Source organism: Leptonychotes weddellii, chromosome 5 (genome assembly GCF_054177405.1).
Source record: "Leptonychotes weddellii isolate Sample4059 chromosome 5, ASM5417740v2, whole genome shotgun sequence".
Lineage (NCBI taxonomy): Eukaryota > Metazoa > Chordata > Mammalia > Carnivora > Phocidae > Leptonychotes > Leptonychotes weddellii.
In genome coordinates this window covers 121,219,526-121,244,360 of record NC_138373.1, presented here as the reverse complement: position 1 = coordinate 121,244,360, position 24,835 = coordinate 121,219,526, and the positions used below count along the sequence as shown (strand labels likewise).

Below are 24,835 nucleotides of genomic sequence, written 5' to 3'. Positions count from 1 at the left end.
TTAGCCATTCTAATTGTGTAGTGGCATTCACGGTGGTTTTAATTTGTGTTTCCCTAATGATTAATGATGTTGAGCATTTTTTCATGTGCTTATTTGCCATCTGCATGTCTTCTTTATTGATCTTTGTCCACTTAAAAAAATTGAGTTTTAAGTTTTTCTAATATTGAATTGTGAGAGTTCATCCTATATTCTCTATATAAGCCCTTTATTAGATAAGCTTTACAAAGACTTTCTTCCCGTCCATGGCATGTTCTTTTTACTCTCTTACCAGTGTCTTTGAATAGCATTAATTTTAAATTTTAATGAAATCCATCTTATCAATTTGTTTTTTTATGGATCATGATTTTGATGTGGTAGCTAAAAAAAATCTGGCTATTTTAAAGTCACAAAGATTTCATCTGTGTTTTCTTCCAACAGTTTTACAATTTTGGTTTTTACATTTAGGTTTATGATCCATTTTGAGTTAATTATTATAGGTTGTGTGTTGTATAGATCTAAGTTTACTTAGAATGACAAACAGTACCAGCGTCATTTATTAAAAAATATTTTTTTCCACTGCATTGCTTTTGTTCATTTTTGGAAAATTAGTTGAACATATGTGGACCACCATGTATAAGTTTATTTCTGGACTCCACATTCTGTTCCACTGATCTATTTGTTTAACTTTACATCAATTGTTGTGATTATTCTAGCATTAATAATTCTTGAAAATAATAGTGTTTAGCCCTTCTGTGGCACCTGGGTGGCTCAGTCAGTTAAGTGTGTGCCTTCAGCTCAGGTCATGATGTCAGGGTCCTGGGATCGAGCCTGGTGTTGGGCTCCCTGCTCAGTAGGGAGTCTGCTTCTCCCTCTCTCTGCTGCTCCTCCCAGCTCGTGCTCTCTCTCTCTCTCAAAAAAAAGAAAAAAATCTTAAAAAAAAATAGTGTTAGCGCTTCAAATTTTTTTTTTCAGAGTTGATTTGGCTATTAAAAGTCCTTTTCGGGCGCCTGGGTGGCTCAGATGGTTAAGCATCTGCCTTCGGCTCAGGTCATGATTCCAGAGTCCTGGGATTGAGTCCCACATCGGGCTCCCGGCTCAGCGGGGAGCCGGCTTCTCCCTCTGACCCTCTCCCCTCTCATGCTGTTTCTCGCTCGCTCGCTCTCTAAAAAATAAATAAAATCTTTAAAAAAATAATAATAATAAAAATAAAATAAAAGTCCTTTTCATTTCCATATGAATTTTATGATCAGTTCATCAATTTCTACAATAAAAATCTGGAATTTTTGTTGGAATTATATTGAGTCTATAGATCAGTGAAAATTATGTCTTAACAATATTGAGTCTTTTAATCCATTAACAAGGTATAATCTCTTCAATTATTTGTATCTTTGTTAATTTCTGTCATGAATATTGTGTAGTTTTCAGTGTGGAGGTCTTTTATGTCTTCTGCCTGGTTTATTCCTAGATAGTTAATATTTTTTGATGCTGTTATAAATGGTATTATTATTTTAATTTAATTTATGATTATTTATTGCTAGTATATGAACATGTAACTGAGTTTTGTATATTGATCTTGTGTCCTGAAAAATTACTAAGTTCACTTATTAGTTTTAGAAGAATTTTCAGATTTCATTGAATTTTTTTTATATAGACCTGTAGACCAGAAGTCAGCGAAGTATGGCCCATAGGCCAAGTCTGGCCTATTTTTGTGCCGTCTGCAAGCAAAGAATTTTTTTTTTTTTTTACATGTTTAATGGGTTCTTTAAAACAAAATAAAAACAAAGATGAAGGTAACAATATATATGGCATGCAAAGCTTAATATATTTACTCTCTGGTACTTTACAGAAATTTTTTTTTTTACTATTGGTATAATATTACATATAGGTTTTTCACAGCTGTCCTTTATTAGGTTTAGGAAGTTCCCTTCTATTTCCAGTTTTCTGAGAGCTTATATCAGGAATGAATGCTTAGCTTTTTCTCAATCTATTGAGATGATCATGTGATCTTTATTTTTAGGTTGATTAATATGGTGAAATACATTGATTGATGTATTTATTTTTTTTATTTTTTATTTATTTTATTTTTTATTTTTTAAAGATTTTATTTATTTATTTGACAGAGAGATAGAGAGAGAACACAAGTAGGCAGAGAAGCAGGCAGAGGGAGAGGGAGAAGCAGGCTCCCCACAGAGCAGGGAGCCCGATGCGGGACTCGATCCCAGGACCCTGGGATCATGACCTGAGCCGAAGGCAGCCGCTTAACCGACTGGGCCACCCAGGCGCCCCTGATTGATGTATTTAGAATGTTAAACCACCTCTATATGCCTGGAATAAACTCCATTTGGACAAGGTGTCTTAGGCTTTTACTATATTGATGGATTCAAATACTAAATTTTGATTAGGATTTTTGTACATATATTCACAGGAGATATTGCTCTGTGGTTTTCCTTCATTTCATTTATCCTTTGCAATTTGTGTCCTTGGAGGAATTTTTCCATTTCACCAAGTTGCCTCTTGATTGATTAACCCCACTTTCATTTTTTTTTTTTTTGAAAGAGAGAGAGCGCACACATGAGACTGCCATGTGTGAGTAGTGGAGGAGGGGCAGAGAGAGAGAATTTTAAGCAGGTTCCACACTCAGTGCAGAACCTGATGCAGGTCTCTGTCTCACAACCCTGAGATCATGACCTAAGCCAAAATCAAGAGTCAGAGGTTTAACTGACTGAGCCACTCAGACACCCCAACCTCACTGTCATTTTGAAATGACTTTCTTTAGCTCTAGTATTACTCTTTGTTCTAAAATCCACATTATTTGTTATTAGACCCTGCTGCTTTCTTTTGACTAATGTTAGCATAGTAAACCTTTTTCCATTCTTGTACTTTTAATCTATTTCTGTGTGTTTCGTTGTTTGTTTATTTAAATTCCAGTATAGTTAACATATAGTGTTATATTAGCTTCAGGTGTACAGTATAGTGATTCAATAATTCTATATATTACTCAGTGTTTATCATAATAAGTGTACTCTTTAATCTCTGTCACCTATTTCACTGATTCCTCCAACTACCTCCCCTCTGGTAACCCATCAGTTTGTTCTCTATAGTTAACTATCCATTTTTTTATTTGTCTCTTTGTTAATTTGTTTGTTTTATTTCTTAGAGTCCACATATGAGTGAAATCATATGATATTTATCTTTCTCTGACTTATTTCACTTAGCATTATACTCTCTAGATCCATCCTTGTTGTTGCAAATGACAAGATTTCATTATTTTTTATGGCTGAGTAATATTCCATTGTATATACCTACCACTTCTTTATCCATTCATGAATTGATGGACACTTGGGTTGCTTCCATAATTTGGATATTGTAAATAAAGCTGCAGTAAACATAGGGGTGCATATGTCTTTTCAAATTAGTGTTTACATATTCTTTGGGTAAAATACCCAGTATTGGAATTACTGGATCATATGGTAATTCTGTTTTTAAGTTTTTGAGGAACCTCCATACGTTTTTCCAGTGACTATACCAGTTTACATTCCCCCCAGTAGCACACGAGGGTTCCTTTTTCTCCACATCCTAACCAACACTGGTTGTTTCGTGAGTTTTTGATTTTAGCTATTCTGACAAGTGTGAGGTAATAATCTCATTGTGGTTTTGTTTTGCATTTCCCTGGTGATAAGTGATGTTGAGCATCTTTTCATGTATCTGTTGGCCACATGTATGTCTTCTTTGGAGAAATTCTGTTCCTGTCTTTGACCCATTTTTAATTGGATTATTTGGTTTTTTGTGTGTGTTGAGTTGTGTAAGTTCTTTATACATTTTGGATACTAACCCTTTATTAGATATATCATTTGCAAATATCTTCTCCCATTCAATAGGTTGTCTTTTAGTTTTGTTGATTGTTTCCTTGACTGTGCTGAAGCTTTTTATTCTGATACAGTCCCAATAGTTTATTTTTACTTTTGTTTCTTTTGGCTTAGGAGACATATCTAGAAAAATGTTGCTATGGTTGATGTCAGAAAAAGTACTGCCTGTGCTCCCTTCTACGATTTTATGGTTTCAGGTCTCACATTTAGGTCTTTAATCAATTTTGAGTTTATTTTTGTATATGGTATAAGAAAGTGGTCCAGTTTCATTCATTTACATATAGGTGTTCAGTTTTTCCAACACCATTTATTGAAGACACTGTCTTTTTCCCATTGCATATTCTTGCTTCTTTGTCTATTTTGGGGCTCCCTATTCTGTTCTATTGACCTATGTGTCTTTTTGTGCCAGTACCATACTGTTTTGATTGCTATAGCTTTGTAGTAGATCTTAAAATCTGGGATTGTGATACTTCCAGTTTTGTTCTTCTTTTTCAAGATTGCTTTGGCTATTTGAGGTCTTTTGTCATTATGTACAAACTTTAGGGTTATTTGTTCTAGTTCTGTAAAAAATGCTGTTGGTATTTTGATAGTGACTACATCAAATCTGTAGATTGATTTGGGTAGTATAGACATTTAGCAATATTTGTTCTTCTAATCCATGAAATGGAGTATCTTTCCATTTCTTTGTATTGTCTTCAGTTTCTTTCATCAATGTTTTATAGTCTTTTAACTCTTTGGTTGAGTTCCTGGATATTTTTATTATTATTATATTATCTTTAAGCTCAACACGGGGTTGAACACACGACCCTGAGAACAAGTCTGGAGCTGAGATCAAGAGTCGGATGCTTAACCAACTGAGCCACCCAGGTGCCCCTTATTATTTTTGGTGCAACTGTAAATAGGATTGTTGTAAATGTTAATTTCTCTTTCTGCTACTTCATTATTAGTGTATAGAAATGCAATTGATTTCTGTGCATTGATTTTGTATCCTGCAACCTTACTGAATTCATTTATCAGTTCTAGTAGTTTTTTGGTGGAGTTTAGGGTTTTCTATATATAGTGTCATGTTATCTACAAATAGTGAAAGTTTTATTTTTTTATTTTTTCCTTACCTATTTGGATGCATTTTATTTCTTTTTCTTATCTGATTATTGTGTCCAGGACTTCCAGTATTATGTTGAATAAAGTGGTGAGAGAGGACATGCTTGTCTTGTTCCTGATTTTAGGAGAAAAGCTCTCAGTTGTTTTTTTTTTTTATCATTGAGGATGATGACCTTTATTATGTTGAGGTATGTTCCCTCTAAACCTACTTTGTTAAAGGTTTTTTTTTAAAATCATGAATGGATGTTGTACTTTGTCAAATACTTTTTATGCATCTATTGAAACAATCATGTTTTTTATCCTTTCTCTTACTCATGTGACATATCATGTTAATTGATTTGTGAATATTGAATCACCTTTGTATCCCAGGAATAAATCCCATTTGATTGTGGTGAATGATTTTTTAAATGTATTGTTGGATTCGGTTTGCTAATATTTTGTTGAGCATTTTTGCATCTATGCTCATCAGAGTCATTGGCCCATACTTCTCTTTTTTTTTTGTGGTTTCTTTATCTGGTTTTGATATCAGGTAATAGTCTCATAGAATGAATTTGGAAGTTTTCCTTCTTCTATCTTTTGGAATACTTTGAGAAGACTAGGTATTAACTCTTCTTTAAATGTTTGGTAGAATTTGCCTGTGAAGCCATCTGGTTCTGAACTTTTGTTTGTTGGAGTTTTTGATTATTGGTTGAATTTCATGGCTGGTAATCAGTCTGTTCAAATTTTCTTATTTCTTCCTGCTTCAGTTTTGGTGGGTTATATGTTTCTAGGAATTTATCCATTTCTTCTGGGTTGTCCAATTTGTTGGCATATAATTTTTCATAATATTTTCTTATAATCCTTTGTATTTCAGTGGTATCAGTTGTTATTTATCCTCTTTCATTTATGATGTTGTTTATTTGAGTCTTCCTTTTTTTTTTTGTTTTTTTTGGTGAGTCTGGTTAAAGTTTATCAGTTTTGTTTATCTTTTCAAAGAACCAGCTTCTGGTTCATTGATTTGTACTATTGGGTTGTTTTTGTTTTGTTTTGTTTCTTAGTTTCTATTTTATTTATTTCTGCTCTAATATTCATTATTTCCTTCCTTTTGCTGGTTTTGAGTTGTGTTTTCCTTTTTGAGCTCCTATAGGTGTAAGGTTGTTTATTTGAGATTTTTCTTGCTTCTCAAAGTAAGCCTGTATTGCTATAAACTTCCCTCTTAGAGCAGCTTTTGCTGTATCCCAAAGATTTTGGACTATTGTGTTTTCATTTTCATTTGTCTCCATGTATTTTTTATATTTCCCCTTTCATTTCTTGGTTGACCCATTCATTGTTTAGTAGCATGTTATTTAACCTCCATGTATTTATGTTCTTTACATATTTTTTTCTTGTGGTTGATTTTTCATTATTTCTGTCTTTATATTTAAAGTGTGTTTATGTAGGGGCACAAGGCTGGCTCAGTCAGTGGAGTTTGTGACTTGATCTCAGGGTTGTGAGTTTGAGCCCCACATTGGGTGTAGAGATTACTTAAAAATAAAATTAAAAAAAAATAAAATGTGCTTTTGTAGGCAGCATATAATTGGTTCTTGATTTCTTATCCTTGGAATCTCTGCCTTTTCTTTGGGTTTTTGTATCATTTAAATTTGATGTGATTATTTTTTTTAAGATTTTATTTATTTATTTTGAGAGAGAGAGAGAGTGGGTGTGTGTAGGGGGGGAAGGGGCAGAAGGAGAGGAAGAAAGAGAGAATCTCAAGCAGACTCCAGGCTGAGCGTGGAGCCCAGCACAGGGCTTGATCTCATGAACGTGAGATCATGACCTAAGCTGAAATCAAGAGGCAGATGCTTAATTGACTGAACCACGCAGGCACCCCGATGTAATTATTGATATAGTTAGGTTTAAGGCTATCATCTTATTTATTCTATTCATCTCCTCTGTTCTTTGTTCCCCTTTTCCTCTTTTTCTGCCTTTCTTTGGATTAATTCAATATTTTTTTTAAATCTAATTTTATCTGCTTTGTTGATGCCTTTGCTATAAGTAGTTTTATTATTTAAGTAGTTGGAGCTTATAGTATGCATCTTTTACCTATCACAGTCAGTTTAAATTATTGCACTTAACAGAGTAGAAGAATCTTAATATACTTAGATTTTTCTCTTTTAGCCTTTATGCTGTAGTTAGCACATATTTTAATTTTATGTAGTTGTAACTCTCATAATACATTGCTATTATCTTTGATTAAACAATTATCCTTGGAAGAGAATTAAATAATAAGACAAACTGTATTACTCATGTAGTTACCATTTCCAGTGGTTTGAAAAAAATCTTTTAATTTTGAAATGTATTTTCAAACGATATAGAATTCTTAGGGGACAATTTTTTTTCTTCCAGTATTTAAAGATATTGCTGTTTTCTCTCTGACATTATTTCCACTGAGAAATCTGCTGTCATCTTTATCTTTGTCCCTCTGTATGTAACATGTCTTAGTTCTCTGACTGCTTTTAAGATTTTCTCTTTATTACTGGTTTTGAAATGTTTTATTATAAAGTGAGTTAGTATAGTTTTCTTCATGTTTCTTGCGACTTGGGATTTGTTAGCCTTTTTGGTTCTGGGAGTTTATAATTTTCCTTAAGCTTGGAAAGTTTTGAGCTATATTTCTTAAAACATTTTCTGGCCCTGCCTTGTTCAGGAAATCAATTCTGCCTAAACTTACCTCACAGATAACTGATGCTCTTTTTATCTTTTTTGGATTTGTTTTCCCTATATATTCTATTTTGGATGATAATAAATAAGTGTTCAGTAGTTCTGCAATTTCTCTGGTATTTATAAAAACTGTACTTTGCTTGAAGTTTTAAGGCTATGAATTTGTCCTTCTTGTTTTTGTTTCTGATTGAGAGGCAACCAAAGAAAATACAGAGATATACACATTTGTACTTCTCCATAGCAATTTTGGCACATTTCAGATCCTTTTTGCAAATTATGTATATTTATTCTTTGCCTGTGTTTTCATTTTTTATACATTTAAAAAAAATTTTTGGTTGTTAAAAGAGTTGGACCATTAACTGATTTTTATCTTCTTCCTTGTACAGATCTATTGGGATTAGAGTTCCAGAATTTCATTTTTGGGGACTCCCATAGGCTAATGTTATATTTCCATTTATATATGCAACTATTAGCAAGGCAATTAAAAATTATGGTAGTCTTTTCTTAGAAGAATGTGCATTTCACTGTCATTCTCAATCATTTACTCATCCCGGTTATGTCATATTAGAGAAACATCTGCCAATCTATTTTGTGTTCCAAGTATTTGGATATTACTGTAGCAATGTATTTATATTCTTTTTTTTAACTTAAACAGTTTCCATAATTTTCATTCTCAAGTTTAAGTATTTCATGACAGGTATAATATTTTACATAAGGTAATGTTCTCTCACCACCTTCTATTTTAATGTATTTCTTGAGTAGCACTACAGAGGGAGACTTCAACTTATTAAAAATATACTGGTCTCTTTAGTATAAGGTTCTATTTTGAGAACAATTCTTTTAATTTAAAATATTTTTAATAGCAAAATAACTTACAAAGGTCCATAGTTGCATATGAATATTGCAGTTTCAAATCCCCCAAGTTTAGGACACATTGTTACTGCACAACCAACTTTATATGAATTGGCCCAAACTACCTATAAGGAAAGGAATTTTAAAATAAAATATGCAAAACAACTTTATGCAAACAGTGTATTATGGGAGCAGGTATAATCTTTGTCATGCTACCAAAAATGAATGCACATAACTATACTCTCTGTTTATTTTCTTAGTTTTTAATATTAACTTTAAAACAATTATTTTGTTAAGGCTACTTTCCTGAGGCCTATCTATCTAGTTTTCCTCACTGTTAATTCTCATAAATCAAAAGGAGAATATACCATAAAGACAAAATTGTATTTTTTCTAGATGACTTATGAAATATATTTTAATTTTCTCTATGGGCATATTATATAAATGATATCAAAATCAGACTATAAATGAAAACAGTAAAACTTTTATTTCTTTTTCTCAGAAAAATTCTACTTCATTTTTTAAATTTTGTGGTCTTAACCATATTCTTACCTTTGTTAAGTAAGCAAGAGACAGATAAGAATAGAGATTAAGAACATAATGAGTCTTCTGCAAAAGATGCCTGCCACAGAGATGATGTATCTTTATTTTTGTATAGTTGCAAAGAATAGTAAAGTTATCAAAATGAAGATGACTCCTATGGAAAACTAGACAGGAGAGAGAGAAAAGAGTGAAGATTACTATTTCTTTAGTAATAGTAAGAGATGAGAGAAGAGTAAGAGAGAAGTAAGAGATGAGTGTTGCTTCTAACCATGTGTGTGGCTTTAGAGACTGACAGCAATTCTGAGCTTGTTTCCTACTTAATAAAATGAGATTAAGCTTGATCCTTAAAATATCCTTTTCCTTTTGAATGTTTCAAAAAGTTAAAAAGCCATACAATTGCAAGTATACATTTTTTCCAAGAATTCATGTTTAAAAATTTGGTTCATGAGTATGTGGCTACTCCATGAAATTCTATTTGCTTAATGTATCTAAGTTACGATTCTGTTTTGGCTTTGAGAATGGTAAAAGTAAATATTGACTGTGTAGGTTTAAAATGTATTGCTTTCATTAAAGGGACTAGATGTGACAATATGAACATTGGCTGTAACTTCAATATGAATATCTGCAAATAGTAAATGCAGGAAATTTTTAGCTCATTTTGTTTAGAACATTAAGCAAGATATAGTAGCTGAACAAGTAGAAAGAATGCACTCATTCCTAATTACTTAAGCATATGTGTAAATTAGCCAGTGTGGAGTGAGCTTCCAATTCTGATGTAGCAATGATAGTGGAAAAGGAGTATTTGGGAACAGGTTCCTTTTGACTTGAAGCAAAAGAGAGAGACAAAGGATTATATAAAGGCTGTGAGTTAGTCTTAATGCCGTATTAGGGATATAACATTCTGCTTGTTATCAGTACACCTGACATTTGGATTCCATTCTTTTGATTTTCCCAGCAGTAGCCAAACCATATTCTTTGCAGACATCTATCCTGAAAAGGGTTTCCAGACTTACAGTGTCCTACTGTTGGACAATGAGTGAATAGAAGGGAAACATGGAAGCTGCTAATCTCTTTGTTCAGTGCTCCTCTGATAAAAATGACTTGCTTTAAGTCACTATATACTAATACATCTTATACAGATGAGTGAGTTTGGAGAAGAAAGTTAGCTCTTTTTATTGCTTAAATGGAGCTTCCTACGAGTTCAGTGCCATTTTTAGGATTCGGTTTATTTAAAAGTGACTTCCACTTCTCACCAAAAATTCCCACTGAAATAACCAGAATACTTGGAAAATAATGAGAAATAAAGTGGACATCAGTATCTTGAAAAGGATAATGCCCTCTGCGAGTTGAGGGGAAAGGATTCAGGCAGTACAATTGTCCCAGATTATTGCTTTGAGAGAGTTTCCAGGCCATGGCTGGGGGGTTGGGAGTTAGGAAACCAGCAGAAGCTTGATGGATTCACACAACTGACAGGCAGAGCTGATTGGGGAGACCAAGGAGGCAGGAGTTTAGAGAATATAGTACTGTGGAGGTGAAAATCTCACTGTGATACAACTGTAGAGATCTACAGGGAATCCTCATGGTCAATTCAGCAGAGCATTAATCAGCATGTATGTGAAGAAACTACCCGAGGCCTGGGAAAGAACCATTCTAAAAACTAGAAGAAAGATGCTAAGACTTAAACAGGGCCAGGAATAGAGCCTGTTACTACTAGCCACTGGAAAATACCAATTTCTAGGGCATTGGTAGAGTATGCACAAGAGTCTTGCTTTGCAAGAACCAAAAGAATTTAAAAAATTTCAGGTAATGTAACTGTATTCCAGAAGACAGTTCAAGAATATTTAGAGATATATAAATAAACCCAGCATTCAACAAGGCAAAATTTACAAATTTGGGAATATAATAAATTTACCCAGCAGCATGATAAGAAGCAGGAAAATTTGACCCATAATGAAGAGGGAAAATCAGTCCATTGAAACTAACCCAGAACTAACCTAGATGCTAGAATTAGGAGGGAAAACATTAAAATAATGATTATAACTGTATCCCATATGATTAAAAAGCTAGATGAAAGATTAAACATACTAGATACGGTCATTGATTGATTAGTGAACTTAAGATAAAGCAATAAGACTATCTGAAATTAATCACAGAAGAAAAAAATCAGGAAAAGAGAGAAGAGAATATCAGTCAACTGTGGAAAACTTCAAGTGGCCTTCTACATGAGTAACAACTCTGCAAGGGAGTAGCAAACGAGAATGACAGAAATATTTGAAGAAATAATGGCAAATGTTTTTCAAAATTTGATTTAAACTGTAGAGATACAGTTCCAAGAAGCTCGTTATACTGCAGCAGAAAAAACTGCAGTACATTATTATGAAATTGCTCATGACCTGTAATAAAGGAAGAATTGTAAAAGTGAGAGCAAAAAGACACATAAAGTACAAAGGAATAAAGAAAAGATTATAGTAGATTTCTTGTTGGAAACAATACAAGTGAGATGACAGTGGAGTAAGATTTTTAAAGTCCAGAAAAACAAACAAACAAATGAAACAAACAAAAAATTCCAGTACATAGAATTCTATTCCCAGTATAAATATCTTCCAAATGAAGATGTGTTTTTAGATACTCAAAAGAAACTCAAAAGAAAATGCTAAAAAATTCTCTTTTGATAGAAATGTGCATAAATAAGAACTAATCAACAAAATGTCAAATATTTACCTGTGTATAATGGCCACAAGCTTTGGAACATGATAGGGTATTATAATCATAAAATTCAGTTTCATTAAACCAAGCAACAACAGTAAATTTTGGTGAAAATATGCTTAATCCACCTAACCAGATATTTTCTCCAACAAATTGAAAAGTTGGATGGCATCTGTATGATATTGATAAACAGGAGTTGTGTTCGAATCTGCACTTGTTTGCCCACGCTTTAGCAACCTTCGCTAAACCATCATCCCAAGTCTGAAAGATAAAATAATTTAAATTGAATCATGCATATTTGCTTGGATTAAAGCTATTCTAATGATCGTAATCCAATTTTAAGTTTATTTTAATAAAATATAGATTTTTTTGGTATTATGTTTACAGTTATTCATTTTTTTAGTTCTACTTCAGAAACATTTAGTACCCACTCTATGGCAGTTTATCTTTGAATTTCCAATACCTTGCAGATGGCCTTGCACACTAGAGGCACTCAACAAATATATTCGAATGTGATTTAAGTAAGTCAAGAGTTCACAGTCTAGTAATTCGGGTCATGCAAATATATCATAAGTGAAAGATGAGTACCCATTTACAAGTAAAAAGGGACAATGCCTCTTAGCACACCAGGAATAGAATTTCCTTAATTTGATCAAGAATATCTACCAAAACCAAAAAAACAAACAAAAAATGCTACAACAGGCAATCAATATAATGGTGAAATATTGAAAACTTTCCCCCAAGATTGGGAATGAAACAAGATGTCTCATTTTTTCTATTTAAAATAATACAGGAAGCTAGTTGGTATAATAAAATATGTGAGCTATAAATACATAAGAAAAAAGACATAAAATGTATAATGACTGGAATCTGTCATTATTCATAGATAACAAGACTGGGTACATAGAAAATTCAAATGAATACACAAACAAAACTATGGGAAAAAAGTGAAATTATCAGTTTCCAGATATCAGGAAAATATACAAAATTGTATTCCCATATATACTTCAGAAACAAATAATTAAAATATAACAAATATATAAAAATAAATTCAATAAATGATATAAAAAAATCTCTACACTAAAAAAGCTACAAAAACATCACTAAGATTAATTTGTAAAGACTTAAATAAATGGATATATGTAAATGTTTATGAACGGGAAGATTTAATATAGATAAAGGATTGGATATTGATATTTAATCCACTTCTAAAAAAATCCAAGTAGCTTTTTTTTTGGTAGAAATTGATTTCAAAATTTATATAGAAATTCAAAGAACCAACAATAGCTAAGACAATCTTTAAAAAGTAAAACAAGGCTAGAGGACTTACTGTATCAGATATCAAGACATCATAAATCTACACAAAGACATTGTGGTATTGGTATAAAATATGGATAGACAAATATCTCAATGAAACAGAATAGAGTCCAGAATCAGTTTTTGACAAGAGTGACAACATCTTAATGTAGGTATTATTGGCAAGATGATTTTTTAATTTAAGTAAGCTCTATGCCCAGTGTGGTGCTTGAACTTACAACTCCAGGATCAAGAGTCACATGCACTGCCAACTGAGCCAGCCCCTGGCAAGATGAATTTTTAAAATATTTTTATTTCAAATTAATTGTAAATTCACAAGAGGTTACAAAAATAGTACACAGAGGTCCTGCGCAAACTTTGCCTGGTTCCCCCTCGATAATGTTTTATGTTACTATAAAACTATATCAAAATGAGGAAATTGACATTGGTACAATCAACAGACCTTAAGATTTCAGTAGTTTTACATGCATTCATTTGTGTGTGTGTGTAGTTTTATGCAATTTTATCACAAGTAACCACCCCCACGATCAAGATACATATAACAAATTGTTCTATCATCACAATGATTCCTCATACTAATGTTTAAAAGTCATACTCACTCATTCCCCCATCTAGTCACTATCACTAATGTGTTCACCATCTCTATAGTTTTGTCATTTCAAGAATGTTACATAAATAGACACGATATGTAACCATTTTGAGATTGGTTTTTTTTCACTCAACAGAATTCCCTTGAGATCCGTCCATAATGTTCCATGTGTTCATAGTTTATTCCTTCTCATTGCTGAGTGGTATTCCACAGTATGGATATACCACAGTTTGCTTAACCTTCACCTACTGATGGAAATTTGGATGTTTACCAGTTTGGGTTATTACAAATAAAGCTGCAATGAATGTGTGTGAACAGGTTTTTGTGTAGCAGTTAAGTTTTCCCTTTTCTGGGAAAAAAGGAAAAGGAAAAAGTGCCCTAAGAAGGCAATTGTTGGGTCATATGTTAAGTGTACATGTGTTTTTTTAGAGTAAAAGGCCAAACTATTTTCTAGAGCAGCTGCAACATTTTAGATTTTACATTCCCACCAGCAAAGTATGACAGATATAGTTTTTCTACATCCTCTTGAATATTTGATGTTGTCACTGTTTTTTATTTTAGTTTTTCTAATTGGTGTGCAGTAATACCACATTGTGGTTTTAATTTGTATTTCCCAATGGCTAATGTGTTGAACATATTTTCCATTTGTGTGTCCTTGTAGTGAAATGTCTCTTCAGTCTCTTGTTCATTTTCTAATTGACTTTTTTTTTACTGTTGAGTTTTGAGAGTTCTTTATATATATTCTAGACAGCAGTTCTTTGTGAGATAAGTGGTTTGTGTATATTTTCTGCTATTCTGTAGCTTGTCTTTTTATGTATTAACAAGGTATTTTAAAGAGCAAAAGTTTTTAATTTTGATGAGGTTTAACTTACTGACTTTTTTTTAACTTGCAGTTTTGATGTCATGTATAATCAAAGTAATCTGCCATATTAGGAAGCCTCAATAGCTGTAGATTCTGAGGCTTTTCCCCACTTTCCCTTCTAAAAGTTTTATAGTTTTGTGTTTTACATTTGTTCTAATTTTTGTATAATATGTAAAGTTTAGGTCAAAAATTTTTTTTATTGTTTGTTTTTTCTTTTGCTTATGAATGTCAAAAGTCTGTAGAGTTGTTCATAGTATACACCTGAAGGATCTGTAATAATATGCCTGATTCATTCCTGATATTGGTTATTTGTGCCATTATCTTTTTTATTAATCTTTTCAAAGAATCAGCTTTATATTCCACTGATTTTTTTCCTATCATTTTATTTGCAACTTACATTGATTTTTCCTTTTCCATTATTTTCTTCCTTCTGCATGTTTATTTTGCTTTTTTCTTGTTTCTTTAGATAGAATTTAGATTATTTAAGAGCTTTCCCCTTTGTAATATAGCCATTTAGTGCTATACATTTCCCTCTCAGCACTGCTATGGCTGTATTCCATAGGTTTTGATATATTGTATTTTCAGTGTGTATTTTGAAGTTTTCCTTGAAATTTCCTCTTTGACCCATGGATTATTTATAAGTGTGTTTAATTTCCAAGTGTTTAAAGAATTTATTATCTTTGTGCTATAGATTTCTGGTTTGATTTCATTGTGTTCTAAGAACATACTCTATATAATTTCAGTTGTCTTAAATTTGTTGTTTTCACTTTATGGTTCAGGATATGGTCAATCTTGGTTAATGTTCCACAGGCACTTCAAAGGAATGTGTATTACTTAGTTGTTGAGTGGAGTCTTCTATAAATGTAGTTAGATCCTAGTTGGTTAATGGTATTAAGTTCTTCTATATCCTTGCTGATTTTCTGTCTGCTTGTTGAGCAGAGTGTTGAAATTTTCAAATGTAATTGAGAACTTCTCTATTTCTTCTTTCAGTTCTATTGGTATTCCTTCCTATATTCTAAAGGTCTGTTGTTTGGAGCATACAAATTTTTTATTAAAATTTCTTTGATGGATTTATTATTGTATCATTATGTAGTGTTGTTCTCTGGTGTATTTCTTTGCTCTGAAATCTACTCTATCTGATATTAATAAAGCCACTCCTGCTTTCTTCTGATTAACTTTCATATGACAGTGTCTTTCTCCAACCTTTTATTTTCAATCTACCTATATCATTATATTTGAAGTGAGTTTCTTGGTAATCGCATATTGTTGGCTCATGTTTTTGTTTTTTTTTAAATTCATTCTGATATTCTCTGTTTTTTAATTGATGTATTTATACCATTTACATTTAATGTCCTTATTGATAAATTAGAGCATAATCCTACCATTTTATTGTTTATTTTTAATTATCCCTTTGTTTTTCATTCCTGTTTCACTTTTCCTGCCTTCCTGTGAGCTACTTGAACATTATTTAGAATTGCACTTTGATTTATCCATAGTGTTTTTTAGTATATATATATATATATGTTTTAGTGGTTGCTATAGATATTACATAATTTATGTAACTTGTCACAAACTACTGGGGCCAGCATTTTACCAGCTTGACTGAAGTATAGAAATATTGCTTCCATTTATGTTCTTTTACCACTCACTCCACCAATAATATAATTATCTTAAATATTTCTTCCACATATATTAAGAACTATATCAAACAATATTATAAAATTTGCATCAACTGTCAAACTAATTTAGAAAACATAATGGAAGAATACTTTGTTATATTTACCCATATTTTTACCTTTTGCCTTGTTTTTTCTTCGTCCCTGATATTCTGAGGGTCTTGTTTCATCATTGTCTTAGTGTTTGAAGAAATTTTCTTAGCTATTCTTTTAGAATGGGTCTGCTTATGACAAATTATTTTAGTTCTTCGAATCTGAGAGTGTTTTTTTGTTTTTTTGTTTGTTTGTTTTAATTTAATTTTATTATGTTATGTTAATCACCATACTGTACATCATTAGTTTTTGATGTAGTGGTCCGTGATTCACTGTTTGCATATAACACCCAGTGCTCCTTAATTTCATCTTAATTCCTGAAGTATATTTCCTTTGGGTAGGATTCTTGGTTGACTATTCTTTGAAATTGAAATTGAAATAGAAAATGTTGTACCACTTCCTCTGGGCTTCTGTGATTTGGATGAGAAATTTGATGACATTGAAATTGTTGTTTTCCTTTAGGTAATGCATTGTTTTTTTTTTCCCCCACTGCTTTTAAATTTTTTTCCTTGTCTTAAATTTTCTGAAGTTTGATTATGATGTATCTTGGCATGAATTTCTTTGGGCTCATCATATATGGGCTTCACTCAGATTTATTGTGCATGTTTTTACCCAAATTTTGGAAGTTCTCAGCCACTATTTCTTAGGATATTTTTTCTGCCCCTCCCCATCTTTCTCCATTCCTTCTGGGACTCCAGTAACATGAATAGATATTTTGTTCTTGCTGTATAGATTCCTGATGATCTGTTTATTTTTTTGTCTTCAGTCCATTTTCTCTCTATTGTTCAGATTTGGTAATTTCTATTGTTCTATTTTCAGGTTTACTCATTTTTTCTTTTGTCATATTCATTCAGCTATTGAGCCCATCCAGTGAGGTTTTTTTTTTTTTTAAAGTAATCTCACACCCAACATGGGGCTCAACCTCATGACCCCAAGATTAAGAGTCTCATGCTCTACTGACTGAGCCAGTCAGGCACCTCCATCCAGGGAATTTTTATTTTGGTTATTATACTTTTCAGGTGTATAATGTCCATTTAAATCTTCTTTATAACTTCCATTTCTTTGCTGAGACTTTTCTACTTTTTCATTTGTTTTAAGCATTTTTATGAGTGATCTTTGAAGCATTTTTATGATGAGTCCTTTAAAACTTCTGTCAGATAATTCTAATATCTGTGTCATCTGGGTGTTGGCATCTGTTGTGTTTTCTCATTCATGTGGAGATTTTTCTAGTTCTTGGTAGGATAAGTGATTTTTCATTGCATGCTTGATATTTTGAGTTTTATGTTATGAGACTCTAGATTTTACTTAATCCTCCTGTTTTAGGAGAACTTCACTAACACTGTTCCAGTGGGGAAAAAGGAATACTGCCTCTTTATCACTTGATTGGTGGATGAAAGTCTAGGCTTCCCACTCTTACTATCCCTGTGGGATACCTTGTTGCTACTGGAAGGAGATGGACATCTACGTTCCCCTTTTGCTTTTGCTGACATCATCATCCCACTGGGATAGTAAGGGTTGCCTTTTTATCACCAGGTGGGATGAAAATCTAAGCTCCCTACTTGGCCTCTGCCAATACCACAGGAGAGGAAGGGGTATCTCAATACCTTGTGGGACTGGAAGTCCTGACATGGCCTCCACTGATACGATGGGAAGGTTGTTATGAGGGCCACTTCATTACTGCTGGGTGGTAGTAAAAATCCAAGTTCCATGATTGGCTTCTTCTGATAACCCTGGCTGAGAAGGGAAAGGGAACCATATTACTGCCTCATGAGGGCCAGAAGCTTCCTCACTTAGCATCCTCTGGCACAACATTGGTAGAGAGGAGGTAAGAGGGGTGGTTTACTAGCATCAGTCAAGGATGATAGTTTAGGCTCTCCACTTAGCCTTTGTTTAAAAAGATAGGAAGGTTGTTGCTTCCCTTCCTCACCACCACTGTTATTTGTCCAGAATAGGGTGGTTATTGTTTAAAAAAAAAAAAAAAAAGGTTTCTTCCTTACTAGACTGCCTTTTTCTTTGTCAAGAGAGAGCAGTCTTTTCTTGAGGTTTTATTTTCTGTATCCATTGGTATTTCTGGATTTTAGGCTTCTTTCATACTTAGTCCAGGATATACAGGAGTCAAAAAGGAAATACATGGAACTCACCCTGTGTCAATCCTTGAGTCTTGGAGTCTCTAGCTACTTTGTCTGCTTTTTTTCTTTACAACTTTAAGAGTCTTCTAATATTTGTCTTATATGTAATATCTGAGGTTTTTATCTATACTTAATGGGAGGGATGGTGCAAATGGATCTACTCATGTCAGGAAGATGATTTTTTAAATTTTTTGCTCATTGTACATCCCATTTCTATCTCATAACTCCAAAAAAGACATTCCCAGCAGGTAGATAGGTTCTCTGTAATTCCTTGCCTCAAGAATTGTGGGCATGGCAGAAAGCTTAAGTAGCTAAAAATAAAGGCTACTACCAGTATTAGAATCATAGCCTTGAGCATACAGCAAGATTTCAAAGGGAATAGTAGGATGGTAGCCTAGGAAAGTAGACTATCTAACATAGTTCTCCCAGTCTCCATCAAGATTTCTGTGTCATAGAACTGTCCTGGAATCATGTCCAAACCTGGAAGGATAGTGATATTGGCATCCCAATGGTGACTAGTTTGGAAGGATAATAATGATTATTGACTTGACTATTAAAATGATTCCCCTATCTTTTGGAACAAAGACCCAAGGTTTTTTTGTATAATAATGGGGAGAAAGGAGTCCCTAAAATGTTTAAGATTGCATTTTTAATACCCTTATCAATGTGAAGACTAAAAATTACAATTAGGGTGACTTAATGGAAATAAATAAATGACATTTCATTTCCATTTTAAGATTGTATATTTAAATTCATACTACTAATTTCATTGGCTAGCTACTTATATTTTTTGATATTTTAATCATTCATATTCCTTCAAACTACAAAAATAGTTACATGAAAAACTTTGTTTACAGTAGCCAAGAGAGACTTCAGCAGGTCCTAGAGGGTGATTCATAATTTACTCTTCTGAAAAAATGAATAGACTGAGTGATGAGTTCTCATATACCACCCCTCACCAAAAATTATACATACTTGGAAGAAGTAAGATACCACAAACATAGAATATCCATTTTTTTCACAGTTACTATAAGACAGATACAATTGCAGAACCAAACAAGAAATCAGCAATAGCAAACAAATATTTTCAAGCCAGGCATTTTCACTTAATATATTCCTAGCTATAGCTTTTATGCAGTTCATTCCTTTTCCAAGATATTTCAATTTAGCTATAGACTCTGGAGGTGTTACCTCCTCTTAACACCTTTGAGAATCCTAGTTTTTTGTCTGAATCATTGGGAGGTTTTTTCATTTTAAAAGCAAAAAAAAAAAAAAGACCAGCTTAAATTTGGTATATATTTTTTTATTTGTTAAGATTTTATTTATTTATTTATTTGAGAGAGAAAGAGAGCACTCAAGTAGGGGGAGGATCAGAGGGGGAGGGAGAGGGAGAGAGTCTCACACTGAACTCCATGTTCAGGGTGAAGCCCAGTGCAGGGCTCCATCACAGGACCCTGAGATCATGACCTGAGCTGAAACCAAGAGTCAGATACTTAACCGACTGAGCCACTCAGGTGCCCCTAAATCTCGTATATATTAAAAATATATATATTAGTTAAAACATAGTTCTAATGGGGAAGTGAGTAGGGGGATGGGTTAGCCCAATGATGGGTATTAAGGAAGGCACGTGTTGTAATGAACACTGGGTGTTATACGCAAATAATGAATCATGAAACACTACATCAAAAACTAATGATATACTGTATTGTGACTAACATAACATAATAAAAAAAAAAAAACACAAAAAAACCCCCATAGTTCTAATGTAGAATATCTTGTACCAAATCATCCCCTATCAAAAGTATGGTACAAGAGAAAATTACTCTCTCATTCTAATTAAGACCTAGTCTTAATATACAAATGGTGAACACAATGGCTTTGAAAGAGTAGGAATTAATATCTGATGGGTAAGGAATTATATGCATTTAAAACATGTATTTCAAGCCAGTTCAAACACACAGAATATGTATAAATTATAATTATCTAGATGTATGTATAACTAAAAAAAATCTATTTGCATTTTAGAATCCCAGGGACTCTATAAAGCTCATTTCCCCCTGATTGAATAATGTAATTAAACATCTTTCTAGAAAAAATATTTAATACTGCATGATCTCACATATATGTGGAATCTAAAAAAACAAACTCATAGATACAAAGAACAGATTGGTGGTTGCTGGAGATGGGGGTGGGTGAAATTGGTGAAGGAGGTCCAAAGGTGCAAACTTCCAGGTTTAAGGCAAATAAGTTCTGGGGATATACAATAAAACATGATGATGTGACTATACCTAACCATACTGTATTGTATATTTGAAGTTGCTAAGCAATTAATCTTAAACATTCTCATCCTAAGGAAAAGAATTGTAACTATGTGAGGTGATGGACGTTAACTAAACTTGTGGTAATCATTTCACCATATATACATATATTGAATCATGTACACTTTAATACAATGTTATATATCAATAAAAAAATGGAAAAAAAGGCCTGAAAGCTTTCAGGGTTTATTTGTTAACATAGCATCATAGTCTACCATTTTCTGATAAATACAGAGTTTTTTTTTTTTAAGTTTAAGTAATAATCTCTATACCCAATGTGGGGCTTGAACTCACGACCCCAAGATCAAGAGCCACATGCTCTACCAACTGAGCCAGCTGGGCGCCCCTGATAAATATAGAAATTGACATGAGAAATGAGGTGCTTAGTTTTCCTGGATGATCAGTAGTGAAAGACAGGAGAATCCTGCTGAAGACTCAGCCAACAGTTAGCACTTCTGTTTCTGGCCAAGTTGGAGTAGCAGGACCAGATTTACCTTCCCACTTGAAAAAAAATATGTGAAAAAGCAGGTGTCAGCACACATAACATGAGGCAAAAAAGGCCAGTGCTCCCTGAGAGTAGGGAAGCTAACAAGGTAATCCTCAGCTTACTGCCTTGAGAGAATTTTCAGGCCATAAAGAAGTACCAGGAAAGAGAGACCTGCATGGAGAGAGAATTCCAAAGATGTTCAGAGGGTCCTGCTTGAGTATTTAGCAAAGTATTGATTATCACATGTATATGAGGAACCTACCCAAAGTCAGGGAATGAATCACTCAAAAAGGTAAGAGAAATATTACCTAATGCTCACTCAGTCCTGGGCATAGTGCCTCTTCTCACTAGCCAGACTGGAAAACCTCATAATCTTGGGAATTGTATAGAGTACTCAGAAGGATCTTGGCTTAGTTGTGGGAGATATTTATCCCTAGCCTAAACCATTGTTTTTTTCTGCCCAACAAATCTTAAAAACAAGACTCAAATGGATCAAAATGCCAGGTAACATGAATGCATGACAGGAAGAAAGTCCAGAATATTTATAGAAATACAAAAATAACCATCACCCAACAAAGTAAAATTAGCAGTATCTGGCATCTGATAAGAAATTATCTGCATACAAAGATGCAAAAAAATACAACTCCAAATGAGAAGAAAAATCAATCAATGAAAATCAAACCAGGACTGACACAGATGTTAAAATTAGTAGACAAAGCAAGACTGAGAAAAAAAAATTAATTAAAGGAGCATCAGTGAACTGTGGGAAACTTCAAATGGTATAATGTACGCGTGACTGGAGTCTCTAATATTTAAGTAGACAATGGCTCAAATTTTTCTCTTTTGATTAAAATCTGCAGATCCCAAAATTTCAATGAACCCCAGGAAACATGAACAATGTGATACCAGGGCACATCAGATTGCTCAAAACCAAGGATAAAGAGAAATTCTTAAAAGCCACCAAAGGAAAAATGCATATGATATACATGGGAACCAAGAAAATGATCCAGCAGATTTCTCATCCAAATAATGTATGAGAAGATAGAAGACAGTGTGGTAACATCTCTAAGGTTCAATTTAGAATTCCACACACAGTGATAATATCTAGCAAAAATTAAGGAGATCAAAAGGTGTCCAAAGATATAGATTTCCAGTTATAAGATAAATAAGTACTATCCATATAATGTACAACATGATTGATGAGGAGAATGAAAGCAAAAGAAATGTGGATAAAATTAAATTTCCTTACAACCTGCAGCCCATTGACGAATACTTGAGATAGGCAGAGTAGGAGATTCCTCAAAAAACAACTTTTATTAATTTTTATTTTTTTTAAAGATTTTATTTATTTATTTGAGAGAGAGCCCAAGCTGGGGGAGGAACAGAGGCAGAGGCAGAAGCAGGCTCCCCACTCAGCAGGGAGCCACTACCCGGGCTCAATCCCAGGACCCTGAGATCATGACCTGAGCCTAAGGCAGAAGGCAGACGCTTACCGCTTAGCCACTTAACTGACTGAGCCACCCAGATGCCCAACTCACAACTGTTTTAATGTTAATGCTTTGATAGAGGCAAAAAGTAACCTTAGCTTGACAATAGCCAGACCTCCAGGATCCTGTAAGTCCTCTTTATTTATTTATTTTATTTTTTATTTTTTTTAAGATTTTATTTATTTATTTGAGACAGAGAGAATGAGAGACAGAGAGCATGAGAGGGAGGAGGGTCAGAGGGAGAAGCAGACTTCCCGCTGAGCAGGGAGCCTGATGCGGGACTCGATCCCAGGACTCCAGGATCATGACCTGAGCCGAAGGCAGTCGCTTAACCAACTGAGCCACCCAGGCGCCCCCTCTAAGTCCTCTTTAACATATGCAAACCCTTTTGGAAACTTCCTTTGTCTTTAGCCCCCTCTCCCAACTTAAAAGTATATAATCAATTGCTCCTCACAATCCCAGTGCAGCTTTTTCTGCCCTTGGGTCCTGGCCCTGTGCTTTAATAAAAACCCCTTTTTGCACTGAAAACATTTCAAGATTTCTTTCTTGATCATTCCCTCTTGGCCCACATCACATCAGTGATGATTATGATTAACACTGCTATATGATATACAGGAAAGTTGTTAAGAGAGTAAATCCTAGGAGTTCTCATCACAAGGAGAAATTTTTATCCTTTTTTTCATTCTTTTTTTTGGTAATTGTATCTATATGAGAAGATGGATGTTACCTGAACCTATTGTGGCAATCATTTCACAATATATGTAAAGCAAACCCTCATGCTGTATGCCTTAAATATATACTGTGGTGTATGTCAATTATTTCTCAGTTCAACTGGAAAAAATATATAGTTAATAAAATTGCATGATAGGGAAAAGATTAAGGAGAAACAAAGACTTTTATAATATAAAAAATGGATAAGATTAAAATCAACAGACCAAAGTATAAGAAATGTTAATGTCATTTAGGCAGAAGGAAAATGATACTAGGTGGAAATATGGATCTGCACAAAGAAATGAAGAGCACCAGAAAATGTAAAGGGTAAAATAACAAAAGCTACTACACATTTACAAACTCAAAACTATAAAATAAGGTAAATGCAAAGAAGGCTTGTTTCCATGTCTTCTTCACCCTAGTCTTTTCTTCACTCTCCTTCAGCTAGCTATTTAAATTTAAATTAATATTATGTATATCCTTTTATTGCTTCCTTTGGAGAACATAGCATATACAGGTGTTTATGTAGAATGTATGTATATTTGCATATATTTGCATATGTATATGTGTACATATTTACATATATATTCATAGGATGTATATATTTACATATATACACAAATATATGTGTATATATATTTAAATAGCATTTTAGTGACATAAGATAGTCCTTAAAAAAATATTCAAATAAGTATGCAGGAAATGCTGTATAGCAAATCCATGTCATTGACCACCCTAACCTATTGGAGATTAAAGTACAAATTATATATTAAACTAGTTTAACAATTTTGCATTAAAGAGATCAGTTTATTTTTGTTTAATCAAGTGTTTCCCAAACATTGTTGAAACCTCTCTTCCCTCAAAAAAATGCTTTCCCATATAGAATAGTGCAGTTTTGAACTTCAGTGCCTGAATTGTGATTTTATAATACTTTCATTTTATTTTCCATTGGATAGAAAGGAAGAAAGCTGGAATAGATATGTTTTACAATGTAGCTACATCTGCATAGCACATAAGCAAAACTATGCTGTCAACATTTATGTTCATAATTTCATAATGATATATCTGCATGCAAGAAAAAATGCAAGGGAAATTTCTAGTGATAAAATTTATAGTCAAGCATTTATTTAAAAACTATAAATTCTTATATATAAATTTTTATTATCTATAAATTTTTAATAATCAATTTTATGCTCATTCTTCAGTAGAGGACTCTTTTGCCTTAATGTCTATATGATGGAAGTCTGCAAAAGACACCATCAGTTCAATGTTTTTGGAATTAAACTTCACATATTTATTATTTTTCATGGAAATGACAATCTGATATTCAAATGTTGATTTCACTATTTACATCCTTGTAGAACATTCTTAAAAATGAATATTACACATGTAGTACTGTTTCAACCTTGAGTTCATAAAATGTAAAAGGTAAGAGGACAAGAG

At 33.1% G+C, this 24,835-nt stretch overlaps 1 protein-coding gene across 1 annotated transcript in view; it reads right to left on the bottom strand.

The window, feature by feature from the left end:
- Positions 1–24,835, bottom strand: part of GLIPR1L1 (GLIPR1 like 1) — a 31,071-nt gene that overhangs the window by 5,729 nt on the left and 507 nt on the right. Inside the window, exons 2-3 of the mRNA XM_006728231.2 lie at positions 11,739–11,984; positions 8,499–8,599 (exon numbers count right to left, since the gene is read on the bottom strand). Coding sequence (XP_006728294.2) covers positions 8,499–8,599; positions 11,739–11,984 — 347 coding nt within the window. The remainder of the gene's footprint in view (positions 1–8,498; positions 8,600–11,738; positions 11,985–24,835) is intronic.